This window comes from Mustela erminea, chromosome 13 (genome assembly GCF_009829155.1).
Source record: "Mustela erminea isolate mMusErm1 chromosome 13, mMusErm1.Pri, whole genome shotgun sequence".
Lineage (NCBI taxonomy): Eukaryota > Metazoa > Chordata > Mammalia > Carnivora > Mustelidae > Mustela > Mustela erminea.
In genome coordinates this window covers 64,675,174-64,699,973 of record NC_045626.1, presented here as the reverse complement: position 1 = coordinate 64,699,973, position 24,800 = coordinate 64,675,174, and the positions used below count along the sequence as shown (strand labels likewise).

Below are 24,800 nucleotides of genomic sequence, written 5' to 3'. Positions count from 1 at the left end.
CTGATAGCTTGGAAAATATTTATTTATTTATTTATTTTAGATTTCTTTATTTGACACAGACTGAGCCAGAGAACACAAGCAGGAGTAATGGCAGAGGGAGAAGGAGAAGCTCAGTAGGGAGCCTGATGCAGAGCTTGATCCCAGGACCCTACGATCATGACCTGAGCCAAAGGCAGACGCTTAACAACCCAGCCACCCAGGCCCCTGAAAAAGCTAATTTAGATAAGCTTCAGGAAAGACTGGCTTATAAAAAAGGAAAAGAGGAAGCACAAATAAATGATTTTAGCACTGAAACAGAGGGATAACCAGAGGTACCACAGAGACTTTTTAAATCATAAGCACACTTCATGAACAACTTTATGCTTATGTGGACACTATTTCAAAAATATAATTGGCTTAACAAAAGAAAATCTAAATAGGTGTAGAATCTCCAAAGAAAGGGTCAATAGTTTAAAATTTATTCTCCCCGCCAAAAGAAGAGAGAGAGCTCAAGGCTGGGGTGACACACTTCGGCCCAGGGGGCAAATCCTCCCACTGCCTATTTCTGTATAGCTCAGAAGCTAAGATTGGCATTTACATTTTAAAATAATTGGAAAAAAAAATAAGCAAAAGAAGAATGTTATTTTGTAACACATGAAATTCAAATTTCTGCATCCACAAGTTTTTACATATTATCTTTACATACTGACAATGGCTGCTTCTGCACTGCAATGGGAGAGCTGAGTATCTGCAACAGAGCCTCTATGGCCAACAGAAGCTTCAAAGATTTACCATCTGTCCCTTTACAGGGAAAGTTTTGCCAATCCCTAGGCCAAAAGCAATAAGACAAGGAAAAAAAAAGAAACTGTAAGGATTGAAAAGAAGGGAAAAAATAGTTATTCATGGACGATATAAGTGTCCACACAGAAAATCTGAGAAATCTATAAGCCACCAGAATTACTAAGAGCAATAAGCAAAGGACCTATGCACAGGAGAAACTTATTTTTTAAAAAAGTAGTGTTCCTATCTGTCTACACACACACACTAGAAAACTTAATTTTTAAATATCTATTTACAAGAGGAATTTAAAAAAAAATAATGCCCAGGGCACCTGGTTGGCTCAGTGGGTTAGGCCGCTGCCTTCGGCACAGGTCATGATCTCAGCGTTCTGGGATCGAGTCCCACATCGGGCTCTCTGCTCTGCGGGGAGCCTGCTTCCTCCTCTCCCTTTCTCTGCCTGCCTGTCTGCCTACTTGTGATCTCTGTCTATCAAATAAATAAATAAAATCTTTAAAAAAAAAAAATAATGCCCAGGTATGAATCTAACAGAATACACATAAGAGCTTAAGGAGAAAAGTATAAAATCGTATTAAGGGACATGAAAGTATAAGACCATAAGTAGATTAATCACAGCAGGTATCAGTTTCTCTCAAAGGCAGTATGGTCCTGGCACAGGAATACCTACATCAGTGTAAAGAACAAAGTCCAACAACAAACCCTCACACATATGGACAGAAGATGGAAGGGGCCTTACAGATTCAGGTAGAAAGAACAGACTCTTCGATGAATGGTACAAACCAAATGGCCGCCCATATGGAATGTAAAATGGATCCCTACCTTATGTCATAAACAAACAAACAAAAATTGAGAAGGAATAAAGACCGAATGGAAAAATGAGAGTGAACTTTAAGATTAATATAGAGGAGAATATATTAATAATCTTGCGGGAGGAAAGGATTTCTTGAAGTACAAAAAACCAAAACAAAACAAAACAAACCATACACAGAAAACAAAAACCCCACAAACCATAAAGGACTAATAAATTTGGCATTTAAATTCTGTAAAACAAACACTACACACTAAGTTAAAAGACACATCACATAAAATTGCCTAGAAATTATAAAAACACACACACACACACACACACACACACACACACTCAGGCATGTAAAACTGGTGAAACATATGTATCAGACAAAAGACTGGAATTCAGAGTAAATAAAAACTCCACAAATCAACAGGAAAAAGAAAAAAAGCCCAACAGAAAAATGAGCAAATTATATGAGCAAGCAAATCACTAGAGGCCACCTAGAGGGCCCTGAGCAGAGAGGGCAGTCAATAAGCAGAGGCCAAGTCCACAAAGGAGAAGTTGAGGCAGGCATGTAAAAGCTGGGCCTTGGGTAGAAAAGTCAGGAGATATGAAATGAAACATGGAGGTATCCTATCACTTCCACTCCCTCAAATTCACTTGGCAGATACTGGCAGCTAGAATTCACGCTCCACCAAAGAAGACACAGCCTAAGGAAAACCTGGAGTAGGATCATCCCATCATCACCCCCACTGCCTGCCTGGAAGGCGGCCCCTCAGCACAGCTCCAGCTGGATACCAGCTTGCAAAGGTGCTACCTCATTCTCAACCTTCCCCCAAGCAGCATAAGATCCTAAGGGTGACTGACTACCCTCCAGAGGGGACCCTATGGAAGAAGACAATGTCTCCAAACTCTCTAATTGAGCAAGCGAAGGCAGAAGCAGGAAGTCGCCAATTCCTGGGCAGCAATATAGTCTAAGCTTGGCATGATTCTTCCAGAAATGGTTCTGAAATGTGGAGCTGACCAAGGTGAGCATCCTCAGAACTCACGGGGAGAGCAGACAGGCATCTACGGCTAGGGCTAGGGCTAGGGCTCCTGCCAAGTCTCTGCCTCCTCCGCGCAAGTGCTCTGCAAACTGTCAAGCCTCACACATACATGAGCTCTACAGATATTCTCAGTCTCATTCATTCATTCATTCATCCCATGATGTATTAAGCACTTACTATGGGCTAGGTGTGCTGTGCTAAGGTACTGGGAAACAGCAGTGAACAAAACCAGCAAAAATCCTAGTTACGTATCAGTGGAGAAGAGGTACACAATAAACATGCTAGATAAATAAACCACATGGGGAAAACATAGGGCAGAGGAGGAAGATCAAGACTGGGGAGGCACACTACAGCTGTACAGAGGGTGTGCTTGCTTACTGAAAAGGTATACAGCAGAGGTCAGCAAATCTTTTCCCGAAGGGCCACACAGTAAGTATTTCAGATTTCACATACGGTATTATCAGAGCCCCTCACCCCTGCCACTGTATTGCCAAATCAGCCACAGTTAATAGGTAGATGAGTGGTTATGGCCATGTTCCACTAAACATTTATTAACAGGCTGGGTTGGGTGCCCTTCTCATGCTCTGTAACTCAGCAGCAAGTTTTGGGGACGGGAATCGTGCTGCTTATCCCTAGTATGCCCAATCGATCATAGCTACCAAGTGAGGGAAGGCTATTTGCACTCACTAAATATTTACTTACTAAGTAGCTATTGATTCAGCGACTACTACCTTGTACGACTCGTGCCTGGCAAACAGGACTCAATGGAAGGCAGTGGGGAATGCAGCTGTTACTTCCAGGACCTGGCCCCATGCCTGACACACACATAACAGATGGAGTAACGAGCAGTGGTTCTAAATCCACCTGTAGGTCAGGGCCGGGTCCAAAACCCCTGAACTCAGGTGCACAAGGGAACCAAGTTCTGACTTTCTGGCAACTCTCAGTAGTCACATACAAAATCAAAGGAGCACAGCAGGATCTAGTGTGGGGGGAGGCCAAGCAAGCAAGCCTCAAGGGTGCCAACCCATCGCAACCCACACTCCACCCACCCCATCCCACCCCTCACCCCACAAGCCCTGGCCAAGAGCGCAGCACTTACGTAGAATCGCAGCAGAGCCCCATCAGAATTGCAGCACCAGGACCTCCTGCCCAAATATTCATGGGCTGTGTTGAGCAGCATGAGGGAGGATGGGAGCATGGGAGTCTCTGCCATCACTAGGGAAAGACCAGACCGACACAGAGTTAGCATGGGGACATGTGTGGGACCTGCAAGGCGAGTCTCTCCTTTGTGGGCTTTTCTGTCTCTATCAAGGTAGCCACAGATTTTTCTTTCTTTCCTTTTTTTATCTTTTTAAGTAAGTAATGAGTTGACTGGCTTTACTAAGGTAATACATGCTTCTCAAAAAAACAATTCAAATCATACAGGAAGACGTAAGGAATGCCTCATCCACCTCCATAAAACCACGCTGACATTTGGTGGACATCACTAGAAGCATCCCTCTGGGCACATATGAAACATTTTCAAACAGAAAGATAAATAATTGTTAACAATGAAACCCAAACTACATATACCATTTCTTCAAAATTCTTGTATGTAGGCCTATGGGAATATACAGAAGAAACACAGAATGACCAAGTTTCAGTTAAGTGTCTGTTTACCACTAGAACTATTACTAGCTCCTTAAATATCCTTCTGTGTTTTTGAAACTCTAGACCATAACTCACTAGTGGGCTTGAAATTAGCATTTTTAAAGAGGACTAGGATAGAATACATGACAGAAAATACCAGTGGGGCTCACACCCAGTAGAGTAAGGATTCTTTCATGAAATTTGTTTCATACTTTTTGACCATCGGCCAGCCCCAGTCAAAAAGGTATGAAAGGGGGGCACCTGAGTGTCTCAGTCACGTAAGTGTCTGCCTTCAGCTCAGGTCATGATCCCAGGGTCCTGGAATGGAGCCCCACATTGGGTTTCCTGCTCAAAAGGGACTCTGCTTCTCCCTCTGATCCTCCCTCCCCTCCCCCTGCTCATGCGTCCTCTCTCACTCACTTGCTCTAATAAAAAAAAAAAAATTAAATTTTTTAAAAAGCTATGAAAGGCATGGATTTAAAACAAACAAACAAACAAACTCAGAAAACCATGAAGAAATTAAGCCATACTGGCCCTTTACTTTCCATTTTCAACAGCAACAAATGATTCTATTATACAAGATGGATGATAGCTTGTAACACTTCCTTTCTCCCCTTCTCCCAGTGTTGCTGTACATATTAGTTGTAGCACTTCAAGGTTTGTAACACTAATACTGTTCCGAGTCCATAATTAGCACAGTTGCTTTCTCTCAGTTCCAATTCTAAATGGATTTGATGCTCATCACAAATTCTTGCCCGTGGCTTTTCCACTCCTGACAAATTTCATTCTGACTCATGTTGGTTTACTGATTTTACCCTCCAGTGGTGTTTTTAGAAGCACCCACAGAAGCTGGAATCCCTGTTTATAAATGTCTGTTGCCGCTATTAATGACAAACAACTTGGCCAGATGTCCTAGCTTGCACCTAGCTTGCACCATCTTCCCTGGAGAACAGTGTAGACTTTTAAGTAGCACCTCAACTGCCCTGAATGCAGCTAGGGAGAAATGTGAAATGAATCTCGTGTTTTATCCTGTGAAGACAAATTGTCTTCTCAGTTTTGAAATCTAAAATATCTTTATTTTTTAAAGTAGATCCTTAACCCGGATGTACTTGCTATGTCTATCAATTCTTCACGATGTATACTGAATACTTTGAATCTGCACATTGTTCTTATTACAGAGAAATTAATTTTATTTCTGTGTTTGACAGCGGGTTGAATGCTTGTTCTGTTTCACTGCTAGAGTCTTTCCATTAGAAGCACAATCTACCCTCACAAAGGACCACCTGTTTCCCACACCCATCCTTCTTGTCAATGCTTTTAGCTCTGATTTGTATCCCTGGTTCTAGCCAAACTCATTCTGCTCCTCGCAGTCTGCATTATTAGTCTATATTGATGAGGCTTGGTTTGCAATGTTTTCTCTTAGTTTTGCAACTTTTCATTTCATTCCGCTTATTCATTTAAATTTTGTCATAAGTGATTTCTTGTGCAAATCATTACAGGGCCCCGAATCTGTTCCTTGGTGTAAGTTTTCTTCTTGTCTGAGCTCATCTATTTCTTTTTCATCCACTACACAAGGTCAGGGGCGGGCTACAATCTGCCAGCACACTTGCCATGTCACTTCTCTCTACCCCAGCATTTCCTCCATACTACGCTTATGTACTTTAACATATGATGAGTGAATTTTCTGGGGCACTCTCCCAAATATAAGGTCAATTTACCCTTTCCTTAAAGCCATAATTTTAAAGCAGGTGCTTCTCTCAATCCACTTTTCTGTAACCTGTGTCTGCGGAGGTAGAAAGGAGATCACACTGGGCTAGGGCCAAACACAGTCCTTACTGGGGAATCTGGATTTTGTCTTCTCTCTGAGATGCCCTTTAAGGTAGGACTGGCTACCCACTGAGAGGAGTGCAGTCAGTAGATAGCCCCCAGCTGTCAGCTCCTTCAGGGTCTTCTGTAGCTGCAGAGATGCACCTCACCCAAGGCCATGCACTTCCTGTGGGAGTCCCTGTGCAGTGACTGAGCAAGATGGGAGTCTAAAGACTGGCTACTTGAGGCCAACATGGGATGACAGGTCTGATGGGCCCCTCTGGCTCCAGAGCTGCCTGCCAGGTCAGACAAGGCCTGGGTCAGATCTGAAGCACAGATCAACTTCCCTTTGCTCTATCCTGCTTCCTCTGCCGTTAGCAAGTAGTGATCCCCAGTGAACTGGCTCAGAGAACTCAATATGACAATGTTCTACTCTACACCAGGCCCCTCACCACCCAACCAGTAATGTGCTTCATCCCTGGACCCCTTCCCTCAGTGAGGTCTGGTCACTGGAAGGTGGCAGGGCCCAGGAGCCCTTCCTGTCTCCGCCAAGCCCAGGGTGATATAGAGGGGCTTCCCTGCTAGCCTGCTGTCTACAAATGAGAGGACATTAATAATATTTCCCAGGATTTTGCCCAATTCCCAACTTCCCTCAGCTTTCTTACCAGTGGGAGAGGAGGGGACAGGAACCACACCTGCTGCCAGTCTACCAGAATCTTGGATTCTTCCCCTTGGCCTATCCTCTTAAGTTGATGGCATTCCACCATCCCCCTTTCCTTGTTTGCTTACTGGCAGGTTTTTAAAAACTACATTTTGTTTGCATAATTAATCACAGGGGAAAGGATACTCTTAATTCAGGAGTCTTTTGTATTATAAGAAAAACAATAGACATAGTCATAAACCTTAATTGTTTTTTTCACCATTAAAACCCCTCGGGGGAGCCCTTCTGGAAAATAAAAAGGTACCACTTGTCATGAGCTCAGAAGATACTCATCCTAGAAATTTATCCAAAAAGTCAATTAGGCAGAAGCAAAAAGGTGTACATGAGGTTCACTGAAGTGTGACCTATAAGAGAGATATGCTGCAGGCATCCTGAGGGGTCAGCAGGGGGGAATGGCTCAGTAAAGCAGGACACCTCTCAACAGCATTATAAAAACCACAGAGCAAAATCGAAACAGCTTCATAAAATAAAGCCTGAAAGCCTTTCTCAGTCTGGCCCTTCCCGTGTCCAACCCACATGGCCCAGCTCTCTTGCATCCCTGCTTACACTGCTCCATTTCCCCAATGTCTTCCTCTGCTCCTGCTCCCTGCTCTTCTCTCAAACCTCAGCCCAATACCAAGCCCCCCCCCCCCCAGCAGCTTGAGGCACCCTTCTTTCAGCAGGCCACACTGGCTTGGCGCTGTGGGTGTTCTGGTCTGTCTCCACCCACCCAAATCTGTCAGAGTTAAGTGCCTTATTCCCAGAGGTCTGACATGCAGTGAGCAGTTGACAAGAATTGGGGGAATTAGAGAAGTTAGAGAGAATGAATGGAAGGAAACAAACCACACGTTAACTCTGGCCTTGGAATAGGGATGACTTTCTTTATTTTCCACTTTTTTGATTTTTCAAATCACTGAGGAAAAATCCCCAATTAATTTAATCTTGAAGTTTGGTTGAATACATAAATATGTATACTAAAATCTCAGCTATGTAAAAAATTTGTGTCATTGGCCAAATCTAGACAGAAAATGCAAGAACATTCTACCACATGGTAGAATGATAGGGAAACTTGTTTAAATGTCATTAGCTGCTATTGTTAATTCTTCAATTCACTACATTTCCCACCACTACACTGACCTGGCTCAAGTATCATCTCCATGAAGAGTCCTGGGCTTGTTCTTTTCAGCTTCTTGTTCGTAACTACTCATCATTTAGCAACCCCATGTGCCAGGCACTGATTTGACAAATGATAGTTTTATTATTTCATTTTGTCCTCAGAACAACCCTCTGAGATAGGTACCATATTCCCAGCAGGTACCTGGGGAATAGAGGCTGAGAGGTTATATGACTTGCCCAAGGTCACACAGCCAAGATGTGACATTTGGGATGTGGAACCTGTGCTCACTCCCTACTTCCCTCCAGCTGCCCACATTCCCGCCCTGATGGACTCACACCAGCAGGGGCCACAGCGCAGTGATTAAGTGCTCAAGGGCTAGTGTGTGGCTGCCCCTCTCACAGGGCTGCCTTGGGGATGAAAGGCATAAGCAAGCATGAAGACTGCCCAGAGCACCATCAGCACTCCTTGTAAGCACTAGCCGTGCTATCATTCTGTGCTGCCACTGGCACCAGACATGAAATAGCACACACCCACTGCCCCTTGACCTCGCTGCACAATGAGCTCCCTGAAGGAGCTTCTGCTTCTTCTGAGCACCACACAAAATCCTGTGGACTGAGCCCTAAGTCCACTCAGCATCTGGACAGGGCTGTCAGGGCCTACCCCCACCCAGACCCACTCCCTGGCACCTTCATCTGCCGGGTTCTGGAGCTGCTGCTGGTGGCAGAGGGAGTGGAAGGTGTCCTCCTCCTGCCAGATGACCCGGTGCAGGATGATCCAGGGCAGCACTGAAGAGACATGGGGCTCCTTGGGCTCCTCCTGCACAGCCATGCTGCAGTCGATGACCTGGGAGAGGGAGAAGAATAGGGGGTATCACAGTCGGGCCAGCTGTCCCTTCTACCCTCTAGGATGACTTATCAGGGCAGAGGTGGGGATATGGACCTAGAACCATTCTAGCACATCATCAGAGTCCCAGGGTGCCCAACAACAGAGTTAAGCTCAGGCATCAGAGGAGCCAGCTCTGACAGTCCTCCCTCATGTCACATGCAGCTCCTGATGCCCTCAGCACCTACCATGTGCTGGGCCCAAGCACGATGGGAGGGTTACAGAGGTGAGTAGGGCAGGGCAAGTTAACAGCAGGAAGAGAGCAGCAGGAAGAGAGCCATAGACAAGCCACTCAAGAGTTAAGAATCAGGGGTGCCTGGGTAGCTCAGCTGGTTAGGCGGCCAACTCTTGATTTTGGTTCAGGTTGTGGTCTCAGGGTCGTGAGATTGAGACCCACAGTGGGCTGCACACTCAGCATGGAGTCCACTTGTCTGTCCCTCTCCCTCTGCTCCTCCCTCTGCTTGCATGCATGCTTGCTCTCTCTCTCTCTCTCAAATAAATAATAAAGTCTTTTTTTTAAAAATTGGGAATCAAAATCAGTATGGCTGCTGCATTTAAGGCAAATGAAGGTCACAGTAAGGTCTCAGAGGAGGGGGTAGGGACAGAGGAGAACCCTGAGGTTTCCTGAAACAGAGGTGACACTCCAGTTGAGTGGCTGTGGTGGAACCAGTACTGAAGAGAGCAGGAGTTGGTAGCAGAAGACAGGTGTGCAGGCAGAGGCCCAGAGGCAGCCAAGGAAGCAAAAGATGAGTAAAGGAGGCTAGGCTTGAAATCATGCACCTTGGGTGATGGGTAATCCAGAGGACTATGGTGGGTTGAAGAGAAGGAAAAGTACACTGATATTTCCACATCAGGGTGAAGGCTGCTCTGGGAGGGTACAGGGGGAAAGGAGGACAGCGAGGAGCAAGCCGCCATGGTTCAAAGAAGAGACAGCAGTGGCCTGGGCTGAGGCAGAGCACTACACACAGAGAGGAGAAACAAAGAATGGGGACATTAAGGATGGGGATTTGGCAGGACCTGTTGACAGCATGAGTAGTTGTTGTCAGGAGAAAGAGCTTAAGGAAGGTTCCCTGCTATGAAGCCCACTGGACAACACGGAGTGTGGTGACCACCCTTTGCGTATGAGAGCCAGGATGATGTGGGGTGGTAGAGAGCCCTGGTTGGGGGAACAAGGGCCTGGGGTACCAGCCCCAGCTCCACCTCCTGCTCACTGCAAACATGTCAGGGCCTCCTGCACTGAGCCTAATTCCAGCCCTTGGGGACGGGGAGTCTGGAAGAACCCTATGGTGCCCAGTGCTCAGCAATCTCCACCCCCCAGACCCAGCCAGCCCCAGGCAGGTATGTAGGCAGCACACAGTGACCCACCACCTGAGGTACCCACCTCCTACAGCCAGAGCAGCCAACACATCCCCTTGGGGTGCCTAGCTTGCAGGAAATCTGGTGAGCTATGAAGAAAGGGCATGTCTGCAGGAAGGAGTGGTAGGTTACCTGGATGAGGTTGTTGGTAAGTCGGGTGAGGCCAGTGGAGGAAGACGATTCCTTTAGGATGCTGCCGCTGCTGTCAGCCGAGAGCGCCTGCTCAATGCCCAACAGCAGCTGGGTCACCGTGGCCACCCACTCCTCCTTGGCTGCAGACTCACTCGCATTCACCATCTGCTGGACAGCCTCATGCAAAGCCACATCGGAGCACTCGAAACACTGCCGATGGTCCTTTAGCCGAAGCAAGGAATCCTGAGCATGGGGAGGGGCAAGGAAGAAGAGAAGGAGGAGGGCATACCATGAGAGGACTGCAATGGTGCTCTCTATGCCTGGTCCTCAGGACTGAGGGGCAGGTAGCTGGGGACAAAGACACGAGGGCAGTCCAAAAAGAGGGGTAGTGGAGGCTCTCCAGAGGCCTTGAGGCATCTGTGAGGGCAATCACAGCACAGCAGGTGCCCGTCAGGGGACTTTCAGAAAGGGGCTTGACCTCTGCACCTCTGCTTCCTCATTTATAAAGCTGGGACATGGAGGAGGCCACAGAGCTGGCGAGCAGCCAAGGTGAGACTGAGTGACTCCACCACCTCTGTCAACTCTCATCCTGAGCCACCGTGTCCAGGCCACCTAGTCACACACTCATCTGGTGCCACAGCTCTGGAACAGTTTCAGCAGGGAGGGCAGGCTCCCAGGGAGGGACTCTCTCTATGGAGGAGGGTCTGAGCAAGGCCAGAGCAGAGGCAAGCAGCCAGGCAGCACTGAGGTCTTGGTTCTGAGAGGCCAGCCCTACCCAGGTGCCCAGGTGGAAAAGGCACCGGGAGCAGGATATGAGCCGCCGTCCCTAGCACACTCAGTGCCGCACCCCGGCACGTGCAGGAGCTCTCAGTACACCACACTATTTTAAAATCTCCTCTTTGGGAGCCATTGCTTTTTGTGCAGCTCCCTTTTCTTTTGCTCTAGAACATAACCCACTTAAGGCCCTCAGTCTCAGCCACTTTCATCACCATGCCGCTGTGTGGGGAAGCTCGGCCTGGCTGTGAACTGGCAGATCTGGCAGGCGGCCTGTTAGACCAGCAGGGAGCACCTGCTGCCCGGAGCCCCGTGAGGCTCTGACCTCACTGCAGCCGACGCCCGGCAGCAGCTCCACACAACAAGCACAGCTGCACTCTCCGAGCTGACGCAGACAGGGGTGCCTAAAACCGTCTTTGGGATGTGCTGCGATGTCTGAACACAGATCAAAACCACCCCCAATTTAAAACCTTTAATTGCCAGGAACACGGGGCCTGTGTTTCTTTAGAAAAAGCCAACACTCTCTAGCAGGAGGCCTGAGGCATGAAGAAGCCTAGAATCACAGACGTGGAACCCAAAGGCCCAAGATGACCCCTCCTGATCAAACACCAATCACGCGAGGGGCAGGGGCTTATTGTGTAGCAAGATAAAGATGACAGACCAGGGAGTGCAGCCAGCGTTGCCATGAAAGTCAGGGACAAGACAAGGACCCACCAGCAGTGCTCTAATGGGACATAATCCCCAGTGCTCAAGGCTAGAAAGAGCTCAAATGCACAAGAATAACTGCCAACAAATGAGGAGACCAAACTGCCGCTGACTGTGGGCAACATGATCGTCTACCCCAAACAAAGAGAAACTATCAGAAAGAATGGGAATGTAGCAAAGTGGCTAGATTGAAAATAAACATGCAAATATTGATAGGGTTCCTATAAACCAGAAATGTACAGCTAGAAAATATAACGACCAACAAAAAGATCTTGCTCAAAGTCGCAATCAAAAATACCAAGAACTTAGACTCAATTCAACCAGAAAAAACTACACAATTATATCAAAGAGCATTCAAAGCAGCTTGCCTAAATAGGGAGAGAGAGCCATCATACTGCTAGAAGATTCCAAATTAGACCCCCTCCACAGACAAATTCCATTAAAGCTAGACCAAGCACAATAATGCAAAACTAACACCACCAGAAGAAAACAAAGGCAAATACAGTTTTCATCTATTTGTTGACATGCTTCTTGTCTGCCTCCCTTTCTAAAATAGAGGTTTGGCCAAAGGGGGCCTCTCTCCCCTGTCCAGTGCCAGGCACTCTACAGGAACTTAATCCGTGTATGTGGAATGAGTAGACGAATATTCTCTCAGTCTTGGAAAGGCTACCTGAGCATAATGAACAAAATCACAAACCTTTAAAACTATCAAAAGATTTGACAAGATAAAATTCAAAACTCTTATATGTCCAAAAAAAAAAAAAAAGTCACAATTTAAAAGCACACTGGGAAAAAATATTTGCAACTTTTAAAGAAAAAAAGAGTAATAACTTTAAAATACAAAGATTACTCAAAATCAGTAAGAAAACACATCCCCTCAATGGAAAATAGAGGAAAAATCAACAGTCGCTTATCCTCAAAATAAAAACCATGTCCTTTCACAGCACTTGGCCCAGGCCTCACCACACACCTCTCAAGTACTACTCAATTCCCATCCAACCCACCAGCAGAGCACCTTGCCACACTCAGGGGTTCAGGACGATAGCAGCAGACTGACATCTGAATACTGGGCCACCTTAACAGGCCCAGTGGGGGCATCTTTTCCCCACCTAATGGCCTCCCTGGTACACCCAGCCATACTGCTCATATGCAGCCATGCTGGACACTCCTTCATTCCCCGCCACCCACCCCTGCAAGCCTGCCACAGCAACTGGGGTCAGACACATTTTGTCCCTTGATTTCAGCACAGGCCAGCCTGACCTTCCTCTTCCAGGAACTGGAACCTCCCCCTTCCTGTCTCCCACTCTCCCTTCCCTCCCTGAACCAACTCTCTCTCCCCAACTCTCTCCTCCCCTTGTACCAGGATGGAGATGCCTCCATTTGCTCCTACAGCCACACCTCTTAACTATTTCCCAATTTAAGAAAGTAAATTGAAAAGTCTCACATAATGGGAGCAAAAAGCCTGGAAGAAGATCGGGTTCTCTTTCCAAATTGAAGGGGAAGGACCCAATAAGATAACAATCACAGTAAGAATTGATTAGCGCGTGAACCATAAGAGATAGGACACCAGACCCCCCCAATGCCCCTAAGCACATCGTGTTTATCACAATCCATGTTTATCATCCAACCCCATGCTTCCAAAGATGGTGGCACTGATGTGAGCCAGCACACCACATAGCGCTTGCTACATGCCAGGCATGGTGCCAACACACACTAACTTGTATAACCCCTACAGCAGGCCGCTGAGGGATGGACAATGGCTGTCTCCATTCTAGAGATGGGGAACCAAGACACAAAGAGACTGAGCAACTGAATGGCACCAAGCAGATCCTGATGCCCTGTGCTCAGTGTTTACCTCCTGAAGAAGGCAGACTCGGAGGGAGTTGAGAGGACACATGGCTTCAAACACCACAGTGGTGTTCTTTTTTTTAACAATCATGTGACTCTACACGGGTATTTATTTGGTCTTCACTATACTGTATAGTTTGTCCATTTTAACATCTACTCACACCTTAATTCCAAAGGTAATACAAAAAGGCAAATGAACAAGCAGGTGGATCACTGGGTGCCATGCTGACTAATCTCCCTTCCTCCTTTGCCAGGATGTTCCGATTCAAGCATGGACTTGTCTTGAGCCACACAGAACCCTGGAAGCTGCTTTCCTAGGTTCCAGCTTTCCCCCAGTCTTGACCATGTGTTCTAACTAGCATCTTCCTGGGTGCCAGTCAGCAGTTTTTACTCCTGCTTTTCTCTCCTAGATGCATGCCCTTGAGGGCCATCTCAAAGCCTCCAGAGAAGAAACCCACAACCAAGCAAAGAAGGTACAAGGTCAGGGCAAGGGGGACCGTGGGCAGCACACACCTGCAGCAGCAGGAGCTGGGCTGGCCTCTCTGGAATAGAAGTCATAAACTCCAAGTGTTTAGCCCGGTCAAAGCCACTGGTACACAAGGTGGGGCGAAGCAGATGCACGACGGCCTTATAGTCCCCAGCCTCGTAGAGCCGCTGAATCTCCTCCAGGGATTGGCACCGCTCCAGTGACTTCAGGTTCTTATCAATCTGGAAAAAGCCCAGACATGCTGCCCAATGACAAACCCCTCACATCCTCTCTGAATCTGGCCAGTGTCTGCACTCACTAGACCCAGATGAGGAGTACGAAAGTAGACTCTCTGTTAGTACACCAACACTTACATTGAACAATAGCTTTATTAAAAGTACTTCTATTGGGGTGCCTCAGCGGCTCAGTCATTAGCGTGCTTCTCCCTCCCCGTGCCACTCCCGCTTCTGCGCATGCTCTATCAAATAAATAAAAACTGAAAAGGACTTCTATTAAGGTCAAGGCACTCAATTCTTTTAAAAACAAACAAAGCAAAAACTGGGGTGCCTGGCTGGCACAGTCAGAGGAACATGAAACTCTTAATCTCAGGGTCATGAGTTTGAGCCCCACCTTGGGTATAGAGATTAAATACCTTAAAAAAATAGCAAAATACAAAAACTACCCCAGAAGCAGAGAGGTTCCAGATAACTCTCTGCCACAATAGTTGGACAGCAAACCAGACTCCTGGAACTGAGGAACCAGAGGCCACTGGAGACTTAGGGGAGCCCTGGTCCAGAGGCTGAGACACAGTATTGACCCACAGAACTCTCTCCTCACAAGAGTTCTGCTGTTTCCCCCAGAACACAGGTAGCAGGGGTACTGCACTTGGCCTTGCCCAGAGAATTCTGTAAGAGTCTGAAGGACAGTCAGCTGAAGTAGACATGTCACAGCTGTGGAACTGGGTGGGGTCTGAGGCTCTGCAGTAAGAACAAGATCAGAAACGGACAGAGCCTGACATACATGCCCCATACTGCTGACCCAACCCATAGCCAGACCAGCATTACAGGCTTCTACAGAAGTTTCCCTCTAATCCCGCTAGAGCTGCTGCAGCACGTGGCCCAGAGAGCTGAGCAAGGATCATTCCAGATCTTGCCGAAGGTCTCCCTCCATCCCTGCCCCCTGCCACCTGGACGGGCTTTCCCTCAGTATGTGTGTTGGGGAGAGGGGGGCATAAGTCCAACTTGCCCTTGTGCCCCAGAGCTGCCTCTCCCAGGCTCCTTCATCCTCCCCTGAGAGGTAGGAGCCCTGCTCAGCGCCTGGGCTGCTCTCTTGCTCCACGGGGACATGGCAGGCCTGGTCCAACTCAGCCAACCCAGAATAAATCTTTGACCAAGAAAACACCGTTAAATAACTCCCACTCACCTCCTCCAAGGAAACAACAGAATCATTGTAGAGGTTGGGCAGGCGGATGATGATGTCTCTTTGCTCAGTCCCTGCCTCAGCCTGGATGGCAGTGGAGCTCTGGAGAAGTTCTGTGCAGATGTCATAGTTCTCCAGGGCCTGCTCCATGTCTCCCTGGTCAGAGGAAAAGCAGTCAAAGGTCAGGAACAGAAGGAAGGAAACTCCCTGTGCTGTACCAGGTGCCTTACCTCCCTGATCCCACTAGACTGCAGGCACCAGGAGGGCGGTTTTGTCCAGAAACTCCTACACCCTCTAAAAGCGTTCCTGGGCACAGTTGGAGCTCAACAAGTATTTGTTGGACAAATGAATGATTACTTCATACCACAGTTCTAAGGGAAGGTATCATAAACCCTATGTTGCAGATGAGGACACTTGAGGAAGGCTGAGTGTTTGTTCTAGATCATGAAATTAGCTGAGCCAGGATTAGCAGCTAGGCCTGTCCTAATTCCAGAGCCGACTATGACAATCTTACTCATTCCACCACAGTGTACTGGGCACCACCATGTGAGGTGATGGTTAGTCCACCGTGGCCATCTAGACCAGGCTCTGAGGGAAAGCCTTCTGAGAAGTCATGCAAGATAAGTGGTTTTCCCTTCTAGAAAACTCTGCATCCATTTGTGCACTCATTCAGGGACTCTCAGGAAAACAAAGGCAAAGGGTTCAAAAACCCAAGGCAATCCTGAATGTGGAGGCCTACAGGGTGCACAGGAGATCCCTTCCAGAGATCTATGGTCATGCTGATATGCTGGACAAACTGGGGGCCATCCTGGGTTACCTGAGATCTCAAACTTCCCCACCACATCCCACTTCCTCCTCCTGAGCTCTGCACCAGGCAGGAGCCATATATGCACCTGCACACATATTCTCCAGAGTACATCCAGCTCTCTTCCCCCAGCTTTGGGGCCAGGGAACCAACCACAGAACCAACCTGCAGTGCCAGGAACCGAGCCTTCAACCAATAAACGCGGACCACAAACTCCAGCCAGCCATCCTCAAACAGGTCCCGCTGGGATGAGGCAAATGACAGCTGCAGGAGGTCCCCCAGGAAGTGGGTTCCTGGGAAATCAGGCCCAAACCTGCCATTCACCACACCAGCAGGGCAGTTCCGAGGAGACACTGTAAACCATTCAGGCCACAACAAGTCAATTTCATGTGCACATTCCAGACACCCTTCTGCTCCCTGGAGCTTGCCCTTAGCCCCCACCACACCTGCTTTAGTGTCCAGGAGTACCCTGAGCCCCTTGGAGCCTTACAGCCCCTCAAGTGGCTAGCATCAGAGAAATCAAACAAACCAGACAGAGATGAAGAGACCCCAAGGGCCCTCATTTTACTTACTGAACTTTGTTCACCAAATAGTGGTTTAAAAGTCAGAATGATACACATCATCTAGAAAAATTATTGGGACACATAAAGTGTCAGGTAATGACTTGAGAAATCTGAGATCCTACTTCCTTCAACACTGAATAACAGAAAAAGCAGGCAGGTGGCTCCCTCTGGGGGCTCAGCTGTAACTAACTACTTCTTGAGCATTCAAAGGATTTCTCGGGGACCCTGGATTCTCCCTAGTCCAACAAGCCAACCCAGGAAATGTGCCCACTGCAGATGGAACTCTGAATTCCATGACTCAGCCTCCCACTCCCATTTCCTCCTGGCTGCTGAGGGTTGGGAAAATTACTCCTACCACAGAAGACAGAATGCCTCCTACCTGCAGAACTTCTGCCCTTGGTCAGCAGCCACTGGTCTAGCTGGAGCTCCATGCAGGAGAGAGACATCAGCATCATATCCTGCAGGACAGGCACCAAAAGGTCAGGAATGAAGTCATAAAGAGGCACCAAAGGGTGAGGCATGGGATGAAATGAAACTAAAACTTACTTTGATAAACCTATAATTCTTTCTTCAACCTACTTTCCATTTTACAATCAATGGCTTCCTGCCAGGACATAAGGAGAGGCACATTGATCTATACTGGCACAAGACTTGAGAGGAGCCAGAGACCGGTCTTCAGTCCTAAGGGACTGCCCTATGGAAGGGGCAGCTCTTTCACCTGCCAAATGTCAGGCCAGATGCTGCAACCATACTACAGCACTCAAGCCTCAAAAGTAGTTGAGTCATGGGCGCCTGGGTGGCTCAGTGGGTTAAAGCCTCTGCCTTCGGCTCAGGTCATGATCCCAGGATCCTGGGATCGAGGCCCGCATCGGGCTCTCTGCTCGGCGGGGAGCCTGCTTCCTCCTCTCTCTCTGCCTGCTTCTCTGCCTACTTGTGATCTCTGTCTGTTAAATAAATAAATAAAAATCTTTAAAAAAAAAAAAAAAAAAAAGAAACTCTAGCTTCCTTTGTTCTAAGTGAACTTCCTACTACAGAGTCACTTATGACTCTGATCATTCCTAATACAACTCCACTAGCAGATCCTGCTTTCCTCTTGTAAGAGAAGGATTCTCAGAGGTTCATTGCTAGATTTCTTTCATCTTCAATCCTTTAAAAAAAAAAAAAAAAAAAAAAAAAAAAAAAGTAGTTGAGTCAGGCATCACCTCCAGAGTCACAAAGAAGCTGAAGTTCAGCAACGAGGAGCCACCTGCCAAGTGGGCAAAGCTGAGAAATAAACAGCCTGGTTCATCTGGAGACCAAAGCCTCACCTCCTCCAGCCATTCCACACTGCCCCTGGGGAAGAGGCCTAATGAGCAGCAGCTGGTACGACACAGTCCCTGAGCTGTCCCTGTGTAGGGAGCACAGGCTCATATGGCCCTTAGGACCTGTCAAACCCCTGAGCTCTTCTACCTTCTGTGTCGCCAGTCAGAAAGAACAACCCGACAGGCTCTAAAGGCTCCCAGTGCACCCTCCCAGGCATCCAGCCTTCCCCCGTAACAGAAGAAGGGGTCCAGAGCATCCAGTGTTCCCTTGAGCCTCAAGAAGCTCCGAGTGGAGGAGGCTGGGGTGCAGAGTGCCGTCAGCGGGGAGGCTGAGCATGGGTCAGCCCCCTAGTTACAGTGGGCCCCACCACTTCCCTAAGCAACCTATTTAGACTCTGTACTTCTGTCTTCTCACCTGCTAAAACACAATTTGGTAACATTCCCTGGCACCTGGAACACAGCCGAATGTTTCACTTTCACCCACTCTCCACTGGCTCTCCTCCATCTCAGTAAGCCACCCCACAACCAACCAACCCCTGTGCCGGGGCCAGCCCTAGAAGCCCTGTCCACCATCTCATTCCCTCACCTTCACTTACAGCTCATCCTATAGGCTGTACCTCCAGAACCTTCCACTCCACTGCCACCACTGACACTCACCCGACAACAGCCTTCTAATGGCCCCACGCCCACTCTCACCTCCGAGTGCAGCCTCCACACAGCCACCAGGGACCCCTCTAGACACAAACCAGTTCCCATAACTCCCCAGAGGCCCAGGTTCTGGGCCCACAAATGGATGCAACTGAGGAGGCTCAACATGACAGCAACCCCATACCCACAGTGCCCGCCCCCACCCCAAACCTGAAGAGGCTCCCCGGCCACCTGACCTTGATGTGCTTATTGCTGCAGTCCCTTAGCAGCGGGTTGGGCAGGCTGGTGCTGTGCCTCCTCCAGCTGTGATAGATGTTGAGCACCACCTCTGTCAGCCCTGGAGGCCACCTCAGCAGGAACTTGTGGCCCATGCTCTTCAGGTAGCGCATCATCAGCTCCAGGATGCCGCCGTTGGTCAGGTTCTCCAGCAGGAATGCATGTACATCCTGCTTCTCTGCCCAGGGAGGGAGAAACAGCTGACTGGAATGAAGGACCTTCCACGCCAAGGTCTCCCGTTTCCTCTGGGAGAAGAGAGAGGCAGGGGCGGGGCTGGGCCAGGCCGGGGCAGCGCCAGGAGAGCACCTGTGGCCTCCAGAGGGGCAGTGCTCCCCTGGTGGTCCCCAAGACTAGCTCCAGCCCTCACCAGCTGTGAGCAAGCTGCTCTGAATCTCCAGGTTTGATGTGGGGACTGAAGGGCCAACTTGTACGCGCTGCCTCAAGATGTGCACTCAATAGCCGGGACACGTGCACGTGACTTGCAAAACCATGCCCCCAGCTTCCACCTGAAGCACACACCCTTCAGAGAGCACAGTCAAGCATGATCCTAGACATTTCAGCAGATCTCCCAACTGACCACATTGCTCAGGCCCAAGACAAATCCAGGAAAACTCCTGACCATGCTTTAAAGATCATCCCAGAACCATTTCCCAGAACAAAACCTAAGCAGGCTATAGGATAATGGGAAGAAGAATTCCCAACAGTGAATGATCAAGCTGCTCAATTCCTACCAGATTCCATGAATGTAGCCGAGTCGTATGACAGTCGGTGAGGCCCGACGCTCGGGAAGCTTTGGAGTTTGGCTTCTGACTGGACTTCGTAAGTATTAAACGGGTCATCTTCCTCTTCTGGGTCCAGCTTTCTTAGCCTGCATGGAACACACCAAAATCACAAAAGTCATACCAACACATTCTGACATGAGCACTTGAATTCTTCCAATTAGAGAAATGAATGAGCAAGACAGAACAAGATGCCAATCAGTGAGATGAAGGGGTCCGAAATCCAGACCTCTGGGAGGCTCTGCCTCTTTCCATGTCTTTCTGAGCTGGCATCTAACCTATACCCTCACTCATTCATTCATTCTACCAACAGGACTTCAACTGGAATTCAGCTGTGAGTGTGGCAAACCCTGCCCACAGTAAGCTTACCTTCTAAATGGGAGAAAAAGACAATAAAAAGAAACATGAAACGAAGAGCTCAAATAAGGACCAACCACCACAGAGTGCTTAAGACAGAGGGTCACAGGGCACATTCTTTGGAGAACTGAATCAGGAAGGCCTCTCAGAGGGAATTAATGTCCATGCTGACAATGGAGGAGGAAAAGGAGCTGGCCATGCAAAGCAGGACAAGGACAGGTGGAGAGGCACAGGCCAGAAGAGCACCAGGAATATTCTAAGAACGAAAGGGAGCCCAGCAAACAGGGAGAAAGTGGAATGAGTGGAGTATGGGGGCACAGAAGGCCCTTCTGAGCTGGGGCCCTCCATGGCTCCGTGGCTCCCCACAAAGCCCTGGGCCTGAGGAGGATGATTCTTTCAGCACCTCCCAAGGACCACGTTTTGGCCATCCAGTAGTTTCTCCTCAACCAAGCAGCCCTGGGGCATAAACACATAAAACAGGGCCCTACTGGATGGCTTCATTTATTTATGCACACACCTCCAGGGTCACTACTCTGGGCATGCTCTCACGTTGCTCCTACGTGGCCATTCGAAGAAGCAGACATGGAAACCAACAATTAAAATAAAGATAAAGGGGCGCCTGGGTGGCTCAGTGGGTTAAGTCTCTGCCTTTGGCTTACGTCACAGTCTCAGGATCCTGGGATGGAGCCCTGTATCGGGCTTTCTGCTCAGCAGGGAGCCTGCTTCCCCTCTCTCTCCGCCTGCCTCTCTGCTTACTTATGATCTCTTTCAATCAAATAAATAAAATCTTTAAAAAATAATAAAATAAAAATAAAGAAGATAGAAAACATTCCACATAAAGAGGGAAAGAGCAGTGCCTGGCTAGCTCAGTGGGTACAGCATGCAACTCTTGATCCCAGGCTATAAATTCAAGCCCCACACTGGATACAGAGATTACTTTAAAAATAAAATTTTTTAGGGGCATCTGGGTGGCTTAGTAGGTTAATGTATGCCTTTGGTTTGGGTCATGATCCCAGGATCCTGGGATCAAGCTCCACATCGGGGACCCTCTTTCTCCCTCTCCCTCTGATACTTCCCCTGCTTGTGGTCTCTTGCTCTCCCTAATAAAGAAAGAAATATCTTGGAAAAAAAAAAGAGGGTAAGACTCTTTCATCAGGGCTGAACGGAAGATAGAGAAATGGGTCACCGAGACCTTTGGCATCATCAACCATGGCCCCATCCTGCAGCTCTCCTGAAGAGACCTGCTCCTGGCACTAACCCTGAAGAGGAATTTATCAGAGAGCACCAATCACATCCTCCACTTACAGAGAACAAATCTGATTTCCAAGCACTTCACTTTCACCCCAGAAAGAAAAAGAGGCAACAAAGGAGCAAAATGGATTCACAATCCACCTAAAGCTTCTGGCTCCTCCTCTTGCATGTGGATGTTATCACCCCTGAAAATAAACCGTCAAAGGCCAAACCACTGAAGACTGAGGACTCCTGGTTAAAGATGCATACTGAAGGGGCACCTGGATGGCTCAGTGGGTTAAGCACCTGCCTTCAGCTCAGGTCATGATCCCACTGTCCTGGGATCAAGCCCCACATCAGGGTCCCTGCTCAGCAACCAGGGGCCTGCTTCTCCCTCTCCCTCTGCCATTCCCTTGGCTTGTTCTCCCTCCCTCTCTGTCAGTAAATAAAATCTTAAAAAAAGAAAAAATACACATATGTTTACCTTCTAAACTTCACTCCAGAAACTGTGAAGGGATTAAAAGATACAGGGGATAGGAGAGAATGCCCCAGCAGACAAGAAACGTGTTCACCAAATGTCAGATGGCAGCAAGATGATGGAGCAGCAGAAACAGAACTGCTCTCTCCACTCAGCTAAGGACAGGGGAGAAGGCATTAGGAAGCCCATGTACCATCGCCATAAACAATGGTGGCCAGGAAGGTTCAGGAGTCGGAGGCTCTGGAGGAGCTGGGGTGGCAAGGGCAGAAAGCAGGAGCGCTGGTGAAAATTGACTTAAGGAGCACAGGCACCCAGGCCCCTCCCAGCTGGGGGCAGCCTGGACCCTTTTCCTCCCTTAAGGCATCTCTGACAACACTAAGAATTGGTGAAAGCAAGGGAAAATTTATGAGCCTGTCCTCTTTCTCAGAATTCGAGGGAACCTTGCTGAGCCTGGAGAAACCAAGCATGCACACTCTTCCTGAAAATGGAATGGGTGCTACCTTTTGTGGGATTTCCCAGAGTTTGCACCCAAGCAGCAGCAGCCCTAGCTCTCCCAGCAAGTGGGTATCTATGTGTGCATGAGGACATGAGTGAGTGGCCTCCAGCTCGGTGATCCATCCATCTCCTGAGGGCCCAGGGAGTATCTGGTTCTCTGAAAGATGTTTAAGTCAGTTCCTGCCTTCAGGAAGTTCAGAGGGAAGAAAGGTGAGAAAAACCCACAATCCCAATCCATTGAGATCTGTGCTTTGAACACTGGCACAGATATTATGGGAGAACAAAGGAAGTGCCCAGAAGAGTGGGAGGCAATGCAAAAAGAAACTTTACTGGTGGTATAGGCTGGAGGTTTGCAGGTTTGCTTGTTTTCACAAATAAGAAAAAGTGTGCATGATACCTGGATGGCAAGAACTTCATCAGAAGCTCCTGGAAGTCTACCTTCTCTTCTTTCTTGCACTTGGTGTTTCGGACACGGGCAGACCGCCGCTTCGCTGTCTCTCCACTCTCCTCTACAATCTTCTTCCGCTTCACTCCTTTCTTGGATTTATCTCCCCCAGAAACGTCACCTTCATAAAGAGTGCAAACTGAAACCTTACAAGGGGCAGGGATCAGAAAACGCACTACAAAGGCACATCAGTGCCTCTAATCTAACTCTACCAGCATGTTTCATGGTCATCTCTGATGTTCAAGAAACCTCCCATCTTTTCTTTCTTTAGCAAGAGCCCTGAGGAAAGTTAATTTCAAACTCAAAACACTTGACTCACACTTTGTTCAAATTCCCAGAACCCGTAAGCCAGATCTGAAGATTACGTTCCTTGGCTACAGAATACCAAGGTCTCCAGCAGTCCCTCCTCCCACCCCCGCCAGCTGGCTGTGAGAGCCTCTGGTGCCTCAGTGCATGTACTTGGGAACGACAGAACAAGTGGCAGTGACACTAACTCTGCCCACCACCCAGCACCTTCTGAGCATTCAATGACAGGACGTGAGCAAGAGCATCATGAAAATTAAAAGGAAGCAGAGGAGTGTCATGTATGGTTAAGCAAAAAATGAACAATCACATAAAGTTCATTCGAAATTCGTTTAACGGCCAAAGAGTCTTTTATTCAGGGACACAGAAATCAAGAAAAGGCTTGGGAACTGCTGTCTGAAATTTTTTTTTACTACTTCATTAATAGTAAAAATCAATAAAACCACCAAAAACTATACTACCACATATAGTGGTAACTCTGCTGACTTTCTCAAGGTCAAAACACTCCAGTTTCGGTGCACAGCAGTGTGGTGCTATAGGGTGCAGCCAGCAGCTCCCCAGGTACCAGCAAGAAGAGCAACCCTTCACCAGGACTTAGCAGCCAGGAGTTTAGGAGTCCCAAGAAGCTGCGCTTCTGAGCTCCAACCCCAGTCCCTTGGGGGCCTCATTGCTGAAGTGACCCCCGACCGGCCCCAGCTCTGGGAGCAGACTCAGCCTCTCCTGCAGAGCTGGGGGGCTCCCACTTAAACCCTAGGCTAGAAGCATCAGCAAGATCCATCCCTCTAGGGAGGCCAGGGTACCCCAACACTCACTCCTGCCCCGAAAATGGGGCCTCCCCAAAAACTGACCCCAGGACCTCACCCGCAGGGACGCCGGTCTCCAACAGGCTGGGACTGTGCAGTGGGAAGCTGGCCGCAGCCACAGAGGCATAAGAGAGCACAGATTCTGTCACAGCCACAGCCGGGTTGGTAGTGACAGGGCTTGGCTGGATCACGCTGACAGGGGCCACCACCACAGAAGACATGATAGGCTGGCTGGGGTCCTGGTAGTCGGATAGGTCGATTTTCTTGCCAAGGCTAGGCCGCAAGGGCTCACAGGTGGTGAGGTGGTTGTACATGGCCAGCAGACTCTCTCCCAGGCACTTCCAGCTGCAAGGAGAGGGTCACCACACCAGGTCAGCACCCAGCATTGGGTGCTCCAAGCCCAGGGCCAGCTGGCCTGTGGAGAGGAGCAGTGATGGCCCCATGGCTACCATCCCCATGAGGGCAGCTGGAGGGCTCAGGGTTTTGTTGTCACAGTTATGGACAAAATCCTGCATCTAACACACTGAGGTGGAACAGACCAAGCAGGAATAGGGCCCACAGCCTCCTCCCCTCGCCCTGGCACAAGGCCTGAACTCAGCCTCAGGCACCCTCAGACTCCACCAGGCAGGCATGAAAACCGACTCACTTCAAAAGCTCCTTCCCTACAAAGTCAAATTTTTAAATCATCTGTGAGTCCCCATATGCCAAGATCATGGCTATGTTGTATGCTTTGTGATATTTGTGTCATGTGTGTTTTATTGTGGTACAGCATCTTATGTTGTAGAGAGTCTCTTGTTTCATGTTTTATGTTGTGTTATATGGTATGCTGTGGTATGATATGGTGTCGTATGATATATCCGTCCATCTCTG

General features: G+C 48.4%; 1 protein-coding gene across 4 annotated transcripts in view; it reads right to left on the bottom strand.

The window, feature by feature from the left end:
• The window catches only part of CABIN1 (calcineurin binding protein 1), a 150,181-nt gene that overhangs the window by 97,439 nt on the left and 27,942 nt on the right, over nucleotides 1–24,800 (bottom strand). For all 4 annotated transcript variants that reach the window (XM_032310064.1, XM_032310065.1, XM_032310066.1 and 1 more), the window contains 11 exons: nucleotides 23,989–24,275; nucleotides 22,777–22,945; nucleotides 19,772–19,908; nucleotides 19,001–19,218; nucleotides 17,195–17,273; nucleotides 16,418–16,605; nucleotides 15,451–15,603; nucleotides 14,076–14,270; nucleotides 10,236–10,478; nucleotides 8,552–8,708; nucleotides 3,713–3,828 (listed from right to left, as the gene is read on the bottom strand). In XM_032310064.1, coding sequence (XP_032165955.1) covers nucleotides 3,713–3,828; nucleotides 8,552–8,708; nucleotides 10,236–10,478; nucleotides 14,076–14,270; nucleotides 15,451–15,603; nucleotides 16,418–16,605; nucleotides 17,195–17,273; nucleotides 19,001–19,218; nucleotides 19,772–19,908; nucleotides 22,777–22,945; nucleotides 23,989–24,275 — 1,942 coding nt within the window. The remainder of the gene's footprint in view (nucleotides 1–3,712; nucleotides 3,829–8,551; nucleotides 8,709–10,235; nucleotides 10,479–14,075; nucleotides 14,271–15,450; nucleotides 15,604–16,417; nucleotides 16,606–17,194; nucleotides 17,274–19,000; nucleotides 19,219–19,771; nucleotides 19,909–22,776; nucleotides 22,946–23,988; nucleotides 24,276–24,800) is intronic.